General features: G+C 44.1%; 1 protein-coding gene across 1 annotated transcript; it reads left to right on the top strand.

Moving 5' to 3' along the window:
• Positions 1-6,773: 6,773 nt before the first annotated feature.
• mnta (MAX network transcriptional repressor a) lies at positions 6,774-18,027 on the top strand. The gene is made up of 6 exons (XM_015951605.3): positions 6,774-7,005; positions 9,914-10,487; positions 10,629-10,670; positions 10,836-10,947; positions 15,916-16,108; positions 16,201-18,027. Exons 1-6 carry the CDS (start codon positions 6,933-6,935, stop codon positions 16,875-16,877), a joined length of 1,671 nt encoding a protein of 556 aa, XP_015807091.1. The 5' UTR covers positions 6,774-6,932; the 3' UTR covers positions 16,878-18,027.
• The last annotated feature ends 1,033 nt before the right edge of the window (positions 18,028-19,060 follow it).

The raw sequence follows: 19,060 nt of genomic DNA on the forward strand, positions 1-19,060 counted from the left end.
GTATATTAGGGTGACTATATTTCCATTTCCAAAAAAGAGGATAGGGGATCTGTGACTACTAATGATGTCACGCTATGCCAAAGCCACACAAACCGTGTTGGGAACCATTTTTTCCCAGGTGTAAGAGCTACAATTAATATCAGATTCTGCCAACAAAAGGGCTCTAAAACAATTCATATGTAAATATTTTGCATATTTATTGCACAATCTAATTTTTCTGCTGCTTTAGTGCTGTAACAATGTTATATTAATTAGAAATTATTATACCTAGTATTTTACTGCCGCATCGGTAAAGCCTGCTGTGCACAAATTATTAAGAATGCGTTGTTTCAGCTGTGAGATTAGACGATAGGATCAATGGGGGAAAAAATTGTCATGGACTCCATGGAAACTTTCAGAAAATCCACAAATGGCGGCTTTGAAATAGTTTTGTTATTGACAGATTTTTGTGAGTTTAGAAAAGAATCGGATGAGATAGAATGTCGGACAATTTTGTTTTTGGGGGGAGGGGGGGGGGGTGTTGCTGTTTTGCCTTGGCCCCATCGACATATATACTAGACAATTCGTGTCCATAGGATCCAATTATGTTTTTGTGCCAAAATAGGAGGTGGCCACCACCGCCATTTTGACCGTGTCACAAGTTCCATCAAGCCCAGACAATTCCATAAAAGGGAAAAGAGGTGGAGCTGAGGGTGGGGCTGTAAGGCTGGGATCAAATGATGACACCCATTGAACTGAAGCGATGTAGCTACAAGCTAACCCAAAGCTAACGCGGAGGTGAGAGTTAAGCTAATGGAGGTAGCTACCTAGTTACAACCGGAGTTAACTGTGCACAACACCGGAGCTTCTGAGTCAGAGATACGCCGAGCTGACTGCTGGGGAGAACCGGGTGGAACACAGAGGTCTCCGAGAGCTTCACAAGCCGGCAGCCGCGCAACAGACAGGCACCGCTGCGATCAGAGATGCGCCGAGCTGCCACTGAGGTGAGGGAGACCATACGGATGGTCGGAACCCAGCTCCACCAACAAGTCATATTTCAACCTATTTTCAAAAATGCAGCATTATGTTAAATGCACTGGGTTTTACCCTATTACATTTAAATTTCATGGTTAAACAGTACATGTTAAAATCTAAGCTCAGCTAGTGCCAGAGCAGCAGTGACTTAAAATCTTCGACATAAATACATAAATATAATTTTACTTACTGAAAAAAATGAAGTATAGACTCATTGGGCACTCTATTAGTGCAATTAATGCCACAGGAAGTCCTTTTGTCCAACAATTGCACAAATAATATCCAAAAAGAACGCACAAACAGCACAACTAATGGTCTTAGTTGAGAGACTGAAAATCGCGGAACAGTTTTAAGGCAAGGCCGGGGCTCAGACTGAGGCCTCATGCATGTGGGTCTGATGCTCATTAATTATTCAGAATTTTAGGCGTTTAATACACTTAAACAGAAGAGTGACAAAAAATTCACCCCCCTCAGAGTTGTCATGAGTGTAAACTAGATCTATTAAACCTAAAACATGTTTTGTAACCAGGCTGTAAACATGTTTATTTCTCCGGTGAAATTGGTATTTTTAACATGGGAGTCAATGAGGATTTGCTCGCTTCGGACACCAGCCCCCAGTGGATGAGGCTGGAACTACAATTTTTGTCACTTCCTGTTTTGCTTCATATCCAGACCCGAATTATGGAGAATTGTTTGGCCCCAAAATGCCTTGAAACTCAATTTTGAAATGTGTTTTACTGTCACTCAGACAGCTAGTGGTCACTTTTAAATGAATCCACTAGAGGGCAGTATAATAGTTTTCCATGTGAGCTGTCAGTTCAGAGCAAAGTTTGAATGAATGAAGAAATTTCAGACATGTTGTTAAAAGTGGCTTATTTCATGTTGTGTTGAATAAAAAGGTTTGAGTGAGTTGTCAGCAAAACCTGGAGAAAAACCATCACAGTTGTAACATAGTTGGATCAGGATTTCTACCATGTTTGGCCGCAGCAACAGCTCCTCATTGGTGAGTATCCCCGCCTGTCACGTGGGAAACCGGGGTTGAATTCCCCGACGACCAGAGTACTACCTTTTTCACACTAGTTCCTTGACTGGCAGAAGGGACTCCAGCATTCCCCTATATTCCTGATTGGATTCAGCTTGACAGTCGTGACAAAACTGCAGTTTTTTCTGTCGCTGGTACACCTAGGATACGACACTCAGAACAAGCAGCTTCTTTAGAGAGGATTTTAGTTGCTTCTTGTCCTTGTGGACAATGTCAGACATCTGACATCTGTTTCACATAACTGTAATTATCTATGACACAGAGTTTTAGGTTTTGTTATCAGTTCGCCATTATCAGCAAAATTACATTAAATACAGGTTTACCCTCTTTCACTGATGAATCTAAAAACATGACTTAAAATTTCTGAAACGAGTGACAAAACACAATGAACTTTTGCACGATATTCCAATTTTCTGAGGTGTGCCTGTACTTCCACTGTATGTCTACTGAATACCAGGAAAACCGACCTAAACATGCAGACTTTTGTAGACAAAGATGAACAATCCCAATTGTAAAAAACAAAAAGTTCCTGCTGGTATGACATGTCCCCCGGTCATGGCCTGAACTGGTGTGTGTGTGCATAGGCGTCATTGTAACCGGGGACGCCGGGGACATGTCCCCGGCAAAATTTGTGATTGGCAACTGTGCCCCCCCCCCCCCACCCCCACCCCACTTTCAAAAAAGCCTGCTGATGAGGATTTTTGTTTTACCAGCTCAGATCTTATACCAGGGGTCGGCAACCTGTTCCCATCAAAGAGCCATTATTACCCGTTTCCCATTTTGGACGGATCTTAATAAGCAGTGACTTAAGTGAAGCAGGCAGGTCGCGCTAGAAAATTTAGTTTAAAAAGATATCATAAATGTTTTCCCCCATCATTTTTATTTATAAAATATGAAGTAAAAACTCACAATTTAATTTTCATTCATTTGTCATTAATATGTAGTCTACACCCGTGCGTTAAGTGGACCATCTTCCAGTAAAAGCAAAGCATCCAGCCCACCTCTCCAAATGCGTAAAATGTGCATCAGCCGCTAGTTAGGCGCGCCGCGCGCACCGTCAGCTACGTCAGCCCAGACAAGAGCAGAGCAAATAGATAGAGGATAATTCTGTCTGGATGTGGATGGAGATTACATTTTACAGCTGCCTGATCATCATTTAAATGTGTGACCCATCAACTGGCTTCTAGTCCACGCTATCAGCATTATTTTAATTGGTGTGTGTGTGTGCGCAGATAGGATTTTCAAACTGGGGGGGACAAAGTTCCAATGTACCCTCCCCCAAACACACACACACACACACACACACACACACACACACACACACACACACACACACACACACACACACACACACACACACACACACACACACACATACACAAACTATTGCAAGCGCCTTAACTAGAGCTCAGTCAGTTTGTGTAATTTCATCCAATGAAACGTAAAAACTAACACTTTTATATACGTGTTTGAAGCCATTATGCAGTGGAACGTTGGCAACAAAGCTCTGCCTGATCAACACTATAAATGATAAATGATCCGCACTTGTATAGCGCCTCTCAGAGTAAGGACTCCAAAGCGCTTTGCACTACAGTATATCATTCATCCATTCACGCACACATTCACACACTGATGGTGATGAGCTACGATGTAGCCACAGCTGCCCTGGGGCACACTGACAGAGGTGCCCCACTATTTTAATCAGTCATTTGTTATTCTCCCAATCAATTACTAACCAAAACCTCATGCTTTATGCTAAACATTAAATGATTTTCAGCATACCGATCTTTACAGAAAACATAAAAGCCCTAAAAAACTGCACATAAAATATATTTAAAAACGAAATTCACTCATCACTTAGAGCAGTGGTTCTCGAACTTTTCAGCCTGACCAACAGATGTTCCTTCTTATTTTTATGTTATTTAGAATTTGTCATATATTTGGAAAGTTTTTATTTATACATAAATATATAAATCTCTTTTTAAATTTTATATTTTACTTTTGTTATGATTATGTGGCACACTTGACTTCCATACATAACGCATCGGCATCTGCCTCTTTTTCACGTCTTTTTTTTACATTGTCGCTACGTCGGTCACGTTAGCGGTGTTTTACCATTATTTCTACATCCATCACATCCCAAAGAAGGTTAAACCAACATCAAACCCAACGTTTGGAGCTCGTAAGCTCCACACACCTCTTGTGCAGCACCAGCTGTCTGATGCTGCAGCAGCGTCAATCGTCCCGGCTGGATGAGTGAATTTCTTCATCAGAGTCAATATTCTGCTTCATAATCAGAGTCAGTCATGACCAGACAAAGTGATCAGTCAACAAAGACCAGACCTGCCGGAAATTATACGTTTTATCTAATATTTGCGCTCTTCATGTTGTGCGCGTCTCCTCCTCTCCCCGACTGGGAGCCTCTCGGTGGCATTTTTCAAACTCTAAAAACTCCCAAACTTTGCTCAGCCTGAAGGTTACACATCTCCACTATCTTCTGGTGTAAAGTAGTAACTTCATGAGGGATCATATTTGTAGATGAGACTTGTTAAAGTCAGCAATGAGGCTTTGGCGCTTATAACGAGTAAGTCCCAACACTGACAACAATGCACTGAAACTAGAACCAACATGCATAAACAGATCGGTCCCGCCTTCTTACACTGTTGGTCTTTTTTAAATACACAGTAATTGTTGCTTGCCTTTTTCGCTTCATCCTGCATCCTAGCAGCAACCACTTTGGCACCTCTGGAGTCAGTGTTTGTTTACGTCATGCTGCATTCACTGTAATTGGGAAAATGAGCTTCAAGCGCTTAACCTCCGATTTTGTTTTCTTTCTGGCCTTAGTTGGGGGGGACGGATCGGGGTCGATCTGAATCTGGGGGGGGGGGGGGGGCAGCCCCTCCCATCCTCTACCCTATCTGCGCACCTGCCATTAGGCATAGGTCGGCGGCCGCCTGGGGCCCCCTGGGGGCCCCTTATGTTGGGGAGCCCCCTAGCCCTGACCGCCGGCACCCCTCTGTTAATGCCACAATGGACTATTCCTTTAAGATGCCGATGCACAAACAGGAAGTGATTGGTAGTCATTCCAGTCCAATCCAGTTGGTGGCAGTAATGCAATAAATTGTTGTTTGCCAAGTGCCATAAGACCACAAATAATATAAGAAGAAAGCAGAAAAAGAAGAATAGTGGCGGGAGCGTCCATAACAAACTTGAAGCAGTAGTCAAAACATGAAGCATGAAATGGACTTATCCTAGTGGCTCCAATAAGAGAAAAAAGCAGCTTGCTTTTAAAAAGCTTTTATCTTCACTTCCGAAAGTGACATCGTTTTTCAATGTAAACATAAAAAAAAGAAAGAAAGAAAAAAGGAGAAAGTGAAAGACAATGGAAAATGTTTAAAGGAAGGAAAACATAGGCCACAAGGGAAAATAGAAGAAAAAAAGAAAGGCAAAAGCACAGGAGCGCTGACAGGAAGAAGTCACTCAAAGGGAGAGAAAGACAGGAAAAAAGATGAGGACTAATAAAAGGTGAAAACTCGTCAGAAGAGGGGAGCGTTTCGCAAATCCAGTTAAAGATAAGACTGTCAAAAATTTAGTGTAAGGGGGCCCCATGTCTGTGGTCACCTTGGGCCCCCAAATTGCTAAATCCGCCACTGAGTATAAGACTATAAATTTAAGGATGTCTTTAGCTGGAAATCAACTGGACATTAAATAACTGAAAGGTATAAAAGTTTGAGATGAAACATTTGTAGAAATGACTCATACATATATAACAGAAATAAGAGATAATTCTAAATCATTGCATGATGAATTTTTAAAACTTACTGGATTTTGTTCACAAACAGAATAAAGAAATGAATGTTTATCTCGACTGTGCATCATTTGAGCCTCAGTACAGTAACGGATCATAACAGGTGTAGTGCTCTGTCCAGTCGCCATACATTATCAGACTGTCATACCCGTATTTCACAGTATGCCTGTCTGACAGACTCAGTCAGTCAGACAGGCATACTCTGTCAGATCGTCATACTTTTTATTTTTTATTTTTTTGCTGATGGGTGGCATACACTGTCAGATCATCATACTTGTTTTTATCAACAGTATGACATCCTGATGGGTGATTTTACCAGTCGGATCGTCATACTTTTTGTTTTTGACAACAGTATGACATCCTGCAGCATTTATATTTTTAAGTATTTCTTTCACATGGATCATTGTAACTCTTTATAGTCCATATGGTCTCAGTAGCCATTCTTTAACGGACTCAATAAGAGAATTAAAGTTTTTTTAAATATTTTTTCATTTTTTTAATCTATTCTAGGCTATTTGAAACCTTTTGATCATTTGTTTAAATGTTATAAATGACCGGGAAAACTTGTGCAAAAGAAGTTCCTAATTCCATTCCAGAAAATGGCAAATAAAGCAGCTTTTTAAAATTCTTTTTCAATTCTAATTGCAAAATATAATTTATGAGTAAAAATAATCCAAACCAAATAAAACCTGAAACAGCCCACATGCGACCCCCCCCCCCCCCCGCGCCTCTCTCTCTCTCTCACACACACACACACACACACACACACACACACACACACACACACACACACACACACACACACACGCACGCACGCACGCGTCTGTGGGTGGAGTCAGGCGCACATTTGCTCCTACTACCGTTTGGGCGCCATCTTGTTTGTAACTCCTCTACGTCAGTGGTAGAGTTTTTAGTGTTTGGGGGGGGGTGGGGGGGGTGCAGGGTCCGATTACCGTTTTGCTCCAGCTTTACTGGGAACTTCTCCCGGTCTGTAGATCAGGCGCGGACCGCCCTCTCTCCGCTGCTTTTCTATCAAAAATACACTCGGTTCCTCCCGACTAGACAGACATGAGCATCGAGACGCTCCTGGAAGCCGCCAAGTTTTTGGAATTGCAAGCCCAGCAACAACAGAAAGCACGTGGTAAGTTTATATTTAGATGTATATAAAATGACATTTTATACCCCCGTGTCACCTTGCAGATTTAGGAAGAAAGCAAACAACCATGGTTCTGCTCCAACTGCTCTGTAGATTATGAAAACGTGCCTGAAAACAACCGTTTACTAGCACGGGTTTAACTTTGTGTAGCGCATTTGAATAAAAAATACCAACAGTTCTAATAAATGTCCGCCAGGAATTTAGTTTTACTTTCCTATTCATTGTAGCAGGGTTTGAAGTTGGTTAGTGTGTCTTTTATTCTGAGTGGTGGCAGTGAAACATTCTGCTGCAGTGCCTCTGCATTAATAAACCAGCTCAGCTGCAACACGGGGGCTTCACACACGCACGCGGACATAATTATTCTGGATGTAACATTTATAATCCAAGGACCCAAACATGGAGGGATAAAGGGCGGTGGCACTGGGAATGCCAAACTTCTTTTTATATAAAGACCTGACAGGAATCAAATGTCTGCTTTACAAACTTCTGCTGACCCCCGGGGAGTTGCCATGGTTACGTAATTACTTGTTCTATGACACCAGTGTGTGACTACATGTTACCGACGATGTTTAATAAATCAAATCTGCTACCAGGTCGTCCTCCTTTCAGGCGCTTTCTAGGGGGGCTTTGAATGTCTGTCGATGACGCGTTATCAACAAGCCACGCCCTAATGTTTCAACATTAGCCGGGTCACGCCCACTTCACCACGTGCGCGCTGGGCAATCCCTCCCAAAGATTGTCTCTACTCAAGATGCGCCACTGCGGTATAAAGTCCATCAACAGCAAAATAAATTTTGAAATTTAAGACAGAGTTGTCTGTTGCTCAAAGACAGTAAATAGATAAAAAAAATCATTTTACATTCCTCAGATATACGAAATAATCCCAAAATAATTTTTATCTCTCAAGTTTTTTTCATATATCGGTTCAGTATAACACAAAATATTGTGAAATTTCATTGTATGGGTATTTTCTACTAAATAACAATGATGTGTCGAGGACGAGGTTTATTAAGGTTGTTTTTTTATGTCCCATAATTCAATTTAACTCCTGAAATTGTATTGTTTAATTTACTTATCTGGGGATTTTGCTAGGTGGCACAGCGTAACCATAGCAACCATATCACTGCCATAAAGATGAAGGTGAAAACCACATTAGCCGAGTACATATCTGTCCCTTCTGCTGATGCTCTTTACAAGTTAAAAATGCAATAATTAGAACTTTGTGGATTTTAAACTTCATTGTTTTTACAGACACAATAGTCTTTACTATTTACAATAATATATTTCTTTAATTTTCATGAAAGTCTGTAATCGGTCATCATCTAAACTAAGCTACAACAGCAGTTAAATCAAAGACGTGTAATTTATACACATGAAGCAGATTTTAAAAACCAAGGTCTTTATTTACGTCCAGTTTATCAAATAAAACTCATTCCAAGTACATTTTTAGTACTTTCTTCTGACAGAAGCATACTTAGCATGGGACGGTAGTATAAGCTGAGCACAGATTTTTGTAACAGGCTCAAGGCTAAGAAAGAGAAACACCGATTTCATTTTTTCTTCCCTCACAAACTGTTACAGGGAAGTAAAACTGTGTGCTAATGCAGGTTGGCTGCTAAATTATTCATCAACATGACATCTTGCTCAATTTGCAGTAAACGAGTGTTTGTTTATTCCTGCTCATCTGCTCACTTTTATTAGAATGACACACGTCTGATATTTGTAGTGAATGCAGCAGTAACAGCTCTGGTGGAGTTATCTGTTCTCTGAAAGGGCTCCGAGTGAGACCTCCTCTCTGCTTCCTCTCATCCGCTCCTCTTGCTTTGCTGCACTGGGGTGGTAGAGTCCTCCTCCTCCTCCTCTGCTGCTGTAGAGCAGGTCACTGTGTGTGGAAGAAAGTAGGCCAGTGTCTCTATGTGCTGCTGTAGTTATATAATATCTAAAGAAACGTGCCTGTTTTTAAGCGTTTTACCGCTTTTCTGAGCTAAAAGGTGCTGCTGTGTGTTTGTGCCAACATGATGACACAGAATCATCGGTCTGAGGGAGAAAAACACACCATATCTCACCAAAAGGGCTTCCTTAGTCAGCAGAACATCTTGTTCTTTGTGTTTTTTCTGTCATGATTTTTCCACAATAACACACACACACACACACACACACACACACACACACACACACACACACACAATAGCATCAGCACCTGTTCACGCAAATAAAATTAAGTTCATAGAAATCTATGCTTCGCAAAACAGAACAACTTGTTGACTATTCTCTCATTTAAAATATTTGGATCCATTAAGGTTTTGATCTTTTAGAACTTTGAACTCTTCTCAGCTTTAAAGGTACCATTCTGGTTTATTTCACTCAGCAGGGGGTCTTTTGTAACGTTCAGGCTTGTGAGGCATCTTCCGTTAAACCTTCTTTTAATCTAATTGAATGATTAGACACAGACACCTGTCTCGTTTCCTCACTCAGAGATCAGCTGCTAGTTTGATAGATTTAACTTCAGTGTTTTATTTTTTCTGTGATGCTGGCAGATGTTCTTTTATTGAATTGTCAAACTTCCTCCGTTAAAATGACCGTGATGCTAGAGATTATGGAAGGTCTCATTCTTCACATTATGTAAATCTGTTATTTGATTTATTTTCAGTAACAGGAGAGCTGTTAAACCATCATCAGCTATTTTTAAATAATTCTCTTTACTACATGTTTTTCAGAATGTGATCTATGTATTCAGCCTTTATTAGAACAAATCTCATCTAAATTCAGTTTAATGAATTCCTTGCCCATAATCACCACCATCCTACCTAGTTTCAGTCCTGAACCACACACACTGTGTGTGTTTGTGTAGTTTTTAGTGTCAGCAGGCTCTCACTCCTCCCGTTTCTTCCAGAGGATGAGCTGAGAGAAAAGCTTCGTCTGCAGCAGAAGACCGACTACAGCTACCCTGATGGGAACTGTAACTCAACAGATCACATCAACAATGTTTCTAAAGCGGAACCGCTCAGAGCCGAGTTCTGCCCAGCACCCATCCCACCCTCCATCCCCGTCGTCACCCCCGACCCTACGGCTTCGCCCACTCTGCCTGTTACTACACTTTCCCCTCCAGCTGCTCCCTCGTTGGCCTCCCCGCTGAGAGACCCACACTCCCCTCAGGAGCAAAGCGCTGCAGGCGTGCTGTGCTCCCCGCCACCCAGATCGGACCATTCAGCCCCTACTGACCACATGCAGCCCATACAGAACCACCACCATCACCTACAGCTCATCGAGCCAATCAACAACACTAAACCGCTCCAGCAGCTGGTTCATTGCTATCCTGGTTCAGTCGTCTCTACCCCACAGCACCATGCCTTACTGCCCCACCCGGGCCCTGTGCTTCAGCCCACTCCCCCACAAAACGCCCCCATCAGCCAGGGGAGTCCTACCGACGACAGCCGCCAGCTGGACAGCAAGAAGAGGCCTGGAGGGTACGTCTGAACCAGTTGGTTGTTATCAACGTTTATTTGGCCGTTTATATATATCAATTAAAACAAACCCAAAGAGCCCAGGTAGGATTTTAGTGTTTGTGTTTTATTTTGAGACATTTAATGTTTGGCTGTGCTCTGCAGGGCTGGCACTAGAGAGGTGCACAACAAGCTGGAGAAGAACAGGTGAGTTCAGGTCATACGAGAATCTATTTAAATATGACAGATCTGTTCTTATGGGAGGAATCAAACAGTGATGTGTTTAAATCTGTGTGTGTGTGTGTGTGTGTGTGTGTGTGTGTGTGTGTGTGTGTGTGTGTGTGTGTGTGTGTGTGTGTGTGTGTGTGTCAGACGAGCTCATCTGAAGGAGTGCTTTGAAACGCTGAAGAAGAACATCCCAAACATTGATGAAAAGAAAACCTCCAACCTGAGTGTGCTGAGAAGTGCTCTGAGATACATCCAGGTGAGTGATGGAGGATTGTTCTGTTTCAGTGTGTGTGTGTGTGTGTGTGTACGAGGTCTCAGCTCTGGTATGAAGTTAGAGAAATAGCTGCTGTCTATATATCTAGTTACTCATTTTACCTATCTAGGCCAACTTTTCCATCACAGCCTGCATTCAACCTTCATCAGATGTTTGTGTGTGATGATGAGGCCCTTGTACCCATTTAGTTGGACTCAGGATCGCTACAAAACAGTGCAGCCTCCATTTTTAAAGATTTCATGTTACTGAGTGAGCAGCAGAACAGGTTTTCCTGTTGGAGTTCAGAGAGACGGGCAGCTTTAAGTCTTCCTGATGCAGAAGCAGGGGTGGACCTTTAAAGCGCCCGAGCGCCAATGGCGCTAAATTTTCTCCTCGGGCGGTAAATACTTGACGACTTACCGCCCGGGTGGCGCCCAAGCCTTATTTGTCATTTATACACCGGCTTTCACCTACATCATGGCCCCGCCCTGTAGGAAGCTGCCGTTTTCGTTTCGCGCGCGTGAACCTGCGCGCCTCTAGCAATGTACTGCACTTGTACGATTCGTGCACGTACTGCATAATTATAGTCACGTGAACTATAAGTTCACTATTAAAGACGAAGTGGAACCACGCTAGAAACACACAAGCACGTAGGAAGATCGCGCCACCACAGGGATTGGATTTCTTGATGAAATCTCCGGCAAAAACGCTTTAAAACTGGTGAGGAGAAGCGAGACAGTTCAAAACGGTATGAAGCAGAGAAGCGTGTGCGTAGGTGGAATGATTCTTGGCGGTTTAAAGAAGACGGGAGGCGCAGAGAATGGCCGTGTTCGAGTTGAGCAGCGCCTCGCCTGGAAAACAGACGAGAGCAGACGGAAGCAGCAGGGGGCGTGGCTGAAAGCCGGCGTTTACCCTAACGCCAGGGACACACCGGCCGCGGAAGCGCCCGAAGCGCCGAGAAGCGAATCGCTCACGAAGTCCGGCCGCTGCTCGCCGCTCCTCAGTTCAGATCAGATGCGCCCCATTCGAGGTGCGCCTCGGCTCAGCTGTAGTTTTTCTTTTAACTACTTGGTGTCCTCCATTTCCTCTCTGCCTTTTCTGTGTGTGTGTGTGTGTGTGTGTGTGTGTGTGTGTGTGTGTGTGTGTGTGTGTGAGAGAGAGAGCAGCTGAAACAAACAAATTCAAACTTGAATACGTTATTATGTTTGTGAATGTGTACAAAATAAAGGTTTATTACATTTAAAACGGTTCAGTTGTTATTTTGACTCATTTTGGCAGTTGACCAGCGGGGCCGGTAGATTCTTGGCGGGGCCGGTAAATATTCAGAGTTACCGGCCCGGCTGGCCGGTTGGTTTTGAAGTTAATGTCCACCCCTGAGAAGAATTTAGATTTTCATTTAAAACTCTGTTAAAAGTTCTCCTGCTTCTGGTTTCTGTTAGCCTCAGCCCCTGTTGGGTGTTCTGCTCAGCTGTACTTCAGTAGAATTTGTGCTGCTGGTAAATGGTCATGAGTCACCGTGTGTGTGTGTGTTTTGGGTCTGGCTGTTGCTGTTGTAAAGCTCTGGTGCAAAGGTCTACGTCTGACCCAGTTTACTGTCATTGAAAGGTGTGATGCTGGTTCTGGTACTGGCCCGTCCTCTGGGAAACTAGGACAGAGCAGGAGCTCCATGTGATTAAAGAGCCTGCTGTGTGTGGTGTTCAGCCGGCACGTTCACTTACACGTTTACTTCTTAAACAGTTCCAGTCCGGCTGCAGGTATTCTCTTTATCACATAGATGCTTTTATGTTCGGGTTGTGGAGAGACAAACAGGAACTGGAAATAAAACAACAAAAAGAGTATTTGGACATGACTGGTGCAGACGTGTTTCCTGCCTGCCCCCCTCCCCACCTGTGTCCCTGTCCACTGCTGCCAACAGGAGGACGTGGGTGGAGCAGCTTCCACACAAAAACACATAAGAGGCTTTAGGCTCAGCATCACATTTAATTTATCTTAAACGTTATCTAATTGTTGGTTTGTAGTTTGTAGCATAGCCATGTTTTTTTTCCCAGAGTTTCTAACAGGCTGAGCAGCTCCACTTCCTCATATTTGATCTCAGAGGGGTGAGGAAAAGCCAAACCCATAGATGGCGTTTCTCTTTAACTTTAAATCTGATGCATCTAGGTCCTAGAGGGTTTCTCGTGAGCCTGCAGCGTAGAAACCTGAGAAGTAAAGTAAGCCGATGCATTAACGCGCCTCCTCTCTGCTCCCTCCTCCTTCCCCTCTGAGATTTTTTAAGGCCACATGAGCGGCAAGCACATGGCTACCCTGAGCTGCGAGACATAACCCCCCACACACACACACACACACGCTGGGCCCCCGCCCAGCTCTGCAACAGGCAGGACTCGCTGTACCACCAGGCTTATAACAGTAGGGAGGGAGCGTGGAGCGGTAAACACAAGGCTCAGTTTACTCCACCCCCTCCCTGACCCAACCTGTTCCTCCACTGCTCATTTCTGAATCCCAGCCTGAAACATGCCGTCATTCGGATAAAACAGGAATGCTGGGATAAATCTGGAAATGCTTGGATTTGATTTGATTACAAGCTCTCGGTTTCGTTGTGTTTAGTTTTGAAGTGAAACTTCAGCGAATGTTTTTTTTTCATTATGACAACACAGCTACAATAAAGGACCTTTGAGCACTTAGAGCTGAGCTAATATGAGGCAATTAGGCCAGCTGTGACTTAAAAACCCTTACATAAAAGGAATCAGTAACAAAGCTGGTATTCCCCCTGATAAACCAGCCTTTGGAAGTCAGGCACCATGTGAAGTTCTCCGTTCAGCCAGAAGGCAGAGCGAGACAAGGGCGCATGGTTACCAGAAGTGTCACAAGACCTGTGTGCAGCAGCCAGATCAGTTAGCATGAGCTGCAACGTGGCCGGGTGCGCTGCTGGCCCTTTAAGAGAACTCGGCGTGTGCTGCTGCAGGAGTGAGTCAGTCAGTACAGCTTGTATCACCCCCACCACCTCCTGTCCTCCCTCTCCCTGTTTTTAGAAGGCCATGTGCTCGGCACTCGCATTGCTTGTGACAGCGCTTTCAGCAGTGTTTCCTGTGTGTGTGTGTGTGTGTGTGTGTGTGTGTGTGTGTGTGTGTGTGTGTGTGTGTGTGTGTGTGTGTGTGTGTGTGTGTGTGTGTGTGTGTGTGTGCGTGCGTGCACTAATACAGAGTTCAGTCAATCTCTAATCTAGATTTTCACACAGGTCTCAGGTGAGGCTTTTCTTGTGTGAGGGGGGGAGCGTGGTCATGTGGTCATCAGCAGGTTGTTGGCACTTTACTTCCCACCGACCTGGTGACATGATTAATGTGACGATGAAGTCGTGTGTGATCCGTGTGCTGCAGACTTGGTTTACATGATTAATCTCTGTCCATCGTCAGCGACTCTCAGCGTTTTAGGAACGTTCTTCCTCTCATCCCACTCTGAGTCACAGCTCCGTGACTTTGGCTGTGCGAGGATGAAAAGGTGGCGACTACCCGCCAGTCTGTGTGACAAACTGAGTATAAAATTAACAATTTACGTCTCAGAGCCGCCGGCACACGAAGGCGTACGTGTTCATTCAGGGTTGCCAGGGAAACGTGGGAGGGCTTGTTACCCAGACAACCAAAGATGGACATTTCAGAGTTGAGACTGTAAAAGGGTTTCCGACTGACGTGAGAGCCGAGGACACGTCTGTCCACTCATGATGTCAATAATCAAGACAGGAAATGTCCTGATATGTGGGACAAAGCCTCGTCATGTTTCTGACCGTACAGGTGAACGTGTTTCTGTGGCTGACGGTAGGACGCAGCTCAGAGAGCTCGTCTGGTGCGTTTCTAATCCTGGATCAGGACTGAACAGGGACAGGTGACCATTCACACATGGCCTGCCTTTTGTCCCTCTGCTATTTACGTCTGAGAGCATTGTGCCGCTCCGCAGAGAAACCTGACCCTTCAGCGTAGGCGGAGCCACAAAACTAAAGTGTTCCTTTGGTACGCATCAGAACATGAACAGGAAGCGTGGCCTTTGAGAAAGTGACTTTATGATCTGGAGTCATCAGGTTTCACCGTGTCACTTCCTCCTGCTTGTATCAGACATGTAGTAAATAATGTGGAGGAACACACACACGCACACTCACACACACACACACACGCGCACACACGCACACACACACACGCACACGCACACACACACACACACACACACACACACACACACACACACACACACACACACACACACACACAAAGAAAAAATTAACCGTCATTTAGCTGTATAAAGGGATTAGTAGTTCTCTGTGATTTTTAGCTCTGGCAGAGTTGTCAGATGTATTATTTTCCTGCAGGCGAAGAAGTCCAGCTCAGTCAGCTGGTAAAGGCAAACTGGGTCACGCATGCACGCACACACATGCACACACGCACGCACGCACAGTCACTTCCAAGAAGGACCTCCTCCTTTCCATACTTGTCCTTTCCATCCCTCTCCCTCCTCGTTTTTATGGAGTCGTTACTTTAACCCCCAACCCACTCACAGATCTAAAGTACAAATAGGTGAAGATCTGAAATTTATTATTTCATCTGTAAGTCAGAAAACCCACCATTACAAAGAGAGATGGAGCTTAACCTGTTAGTTCACTTTGCTTTCAGTAAATATGATCAGCTTACATCACCAGTACCTGGTTGGACCCAGTTTTACTTTCAGAACCGCCTGACATAAACAACCGCTGCTCACCGGATATTTTCTCTTTTTGGGACCGTTCTCTGTAAACCGTAGATGGTTGTGGATTAAAATCCCAGTAGATCAGCAGGTTCTGACAGAGCCAGACTCACAGGCTGTGTGATTTTCAATAAATAAATTAATGCCAAAAGTCGAGATTAATTTTACGGACACTCCATCTATCCGGTAGTTCTTGTTCAACGTTTCCAACAGAATCCAAACATTTTCCTCTCGGTCTTCTTTCAGACATTGAGGCGTAAAGAGAAGGAGTACGAGCACGACATGGAGCGACTGGCCAGAGAGAAGATCGCCACCCAGCAGCGACTGGCCGAGCTGAAGAACGAGCTGAATCAGTGGATGGATGTAATGGAGATCGACCGGATCCTCCGGCAGACGGTGCAGCCAGAGGAGGACCAGGCTTCCACTTCCACAGCCTCAGGTAGGGAGAAGACAAGGGATTTAGAGGGATAGACATTCCTTCTTATCCTGGATGTTCTCTTTGGGAATGATGATTCACCTGTTCTACTGCAGAGGGTGAGGACATAATGGATGAAGACCTGAGCGAAGACACAACAGAGGAAACACGGTCCTCAACGCAGAGTCAGACTCCACCTGGGACAGCTGTGCCCACCTCCATCATCGCTCAGCACGTCTCCACCCAAAACAAACCCCCCCAGCCACAGTCCATTCTTCCAGCTCCACCACCCTGCACTCCCACTGCTCCCACTCAGCCTCCCATCTCCACTCAGACGCACATAGTAACCGCATCCAATCTGCACCCCACTGTCATCGCCCACGCTTCGATGTCCCACCCCTCCGTCATTCAGGCAGTGAACCGCGTCATCCATGGTGTGGGTCCTAAACACATCCCCCATCTGGCTCCTTCCACCACCTCGAGTCATCAGCCCATCGGCCACATCACCGTGCACTCTGTGGCTCACCTGGGCCAGCACATCCCCACCCTGTACCCCCAACCGGTGGCAGTCACGCAGCCGGCCGTGGTGGGTCATATCACTCACACGTTAAACCACGGCCACCCCCACATGAACGGTACCTCTCCCACCCAGGCCGCCATCGTCGGTAAGCAGGGAGCAGTTAGTGCCCAAATGATGGCACACCATCCACAGCTGGTTGGTCAGACGGTGCTTAACCCTGTCACTATGGTGACCATGCCCTCCTTCCCCATCAGCACTTTGAAGCTGGCCTGAACACTCCCCTCAGGACCACTAGGCACAGATGGGAGGAGTTCCATGGCTGAGGTCGGGCTGAATCAGGGCGAGGCACCTGATCTAAGAACAGTAGACTCAGTCAGGAACAACCAAACAACGCTACTACAGGTTCCTGGAGACCTGGTTCAAGAAGCAGCTGGCTGCTGGCAGTCCTCATCGGACGTTTAGACCCGTACAATGAAACAGGTTATTGAACAGAAACCAGATTCCTCCTTGCCTTGGCAGAGAGCTAGACCACCAAACCCAGCAGTCTGAGAATGTGATCCAGAGCAGCTCCTCCCCTCCAGCAGCACGTGCTGTCAGGCTGGAGCCCCGAACAGAAGCTGCAGTCATCAGCGTGCGAGTATGTAGCAGCAGCGCCCCCTTCTGGCTGTTGGTGCTAAACGTATGACGTTGATCAACAAATCAGCTCTGTCAGGGTTTAGTTATGGCAATCAACATCCTGGTGATTGTACACAAACTAGTTTCATCACTGCTGCTTCTTTATTTAAAATTTTATTTTTTTGCCAAATATGATTCATTTCTACATAAACACCCCAAAGATGGTTTGGGATATTGTGTGAGAAACTCAGGCTTTTAGTTGTCCTTTACCGTGGTGGGATGTGTGTTTGTGAGAATGAACCTCAAGCTGCTGCAGAGATATTTACTAAAGCTGTTGCATATTTAATCACAGACAGGAATTCAGCTAATGTGTGTAAATTAAGATCATCCTTTTACAAAGTTTGCACTGTGAACATTTCTACTGTCAGCCTGACAGCACTTAGAGCAGCCGAGCTCTGCTGAGTCCATGTGAATGTACTGATCTGTGAACAGATGACACACATTTAAGTCACATTACACTTCAAAACAAACTTGTATTTTATTTTAAACGTACTGTTGCTTATTATTGTAGTCGATTCTATAACCTTTCCTCTCTGGGACCATGCACAATGCTGTATATTAACCCACTCAGAGCTCTTCTGCTGTGAGAATATTTGGCCACTTTAATATATTTTTTTGTAAAATAACTTTTTTTTTCTTTTGTAGTATAAATATCAAGCAACAGTTTTTCCACTACTTTATTGAAATAATCCTGAGCAACTACTTTTGTATTTTAGCTGAACAAGAATAAATGTCATTGAAGAAGCAACAGTATCCTTGTATGTTTTTCCCTATGGAGAAAGTTCAAGCTGTATATAGCCTGTAAATGTTGGACTGCTTATAGAGATACATGTATTCTGTAAAAAGTTTCTGGAGAATATATTCAACTCAAAATTTGTAAAAAAAAAAAAAAAAAAAAAAAAAAAAGGAATAAATTCTAATATGTTTACAAATTTCCTGCCTGTTTTGTGATTCATTTATCTGATGAATTAAAGTAACTTCTTAATCCCTGGATTTCGACCTGAAATGTTACTGAAGAACTTTTCACTATTAAACTGAGGATGCTTCCAGGACTTGGTGCAAAGAAGGAATCAGAAGGTTTGAGCAGGATTTGTAGAAAAAAAAATTAAAAGTCTACTCATGTTTTAAAGGTGTGGAACACTGAAAAAACTTTTTTTTATGATTATTTCTGATTATAATCAGTCATGAACATGAAAATGGTCTCCCACACCTATGTCCTGCATTAGCTTCTGAGAGAAAATAGATGGAAAAAATCTAGGATTTGAAAAGCCTGACAGATATACATCACACTTTTAATTACTGTTCATGGACTCGCTCATCTTGGCTCACGGCGGGGAAGGCTGGTTTACCCTCCAGGAATCAGCAGAGAACGTCCCGACTAGTAGAAGCTAGCTGTTAGCATTAGCAACACCACACCACAGAAAAAACTCCTGGCTTGTGTCATTTGTGGAGATAAAACATCCATGTTGTGAGTCAGTGATAGTCGCGTTGCTGTTATCCAATCCCAGGAAAGATGTCCAAATATCAGGAAGTAAGACTACAAGATATGTCTTGTTCTGCCACTCTCTGCCGCAGCAGACTTGCGTGCTGATCCAAGCACTTAGGGGCTTTATTTTTGCCCGGAGTACAGCTTGTAAGGCATTCATTTCTACCAGAGACCACTGCAAATCTATTGATTAAACAAGTTTCCCACACCTTTAATAGATTTTCACTGGTCTCTAGTATGAATAAATGAGACTGTTAAGGACGTAGAGGTCAGCTGGAGAAAGTGGCAGCAGACA

Source organism: Nothobranchius furzeri, chromosome 13 (genome assembly GCF_043380555.1).
Source record: "Nothobranchius furzeri strain GRZ-AD chromosome 13, NfurGRZ-RIMD1, whole genome shotgun sequence".
NCBI lineage: Eukaryota > Metazoa > Chordata > Actinopteri > Cyprinodontiformes > Nothobranchiidae > Nothobranchius > Nothobranchius furzeri.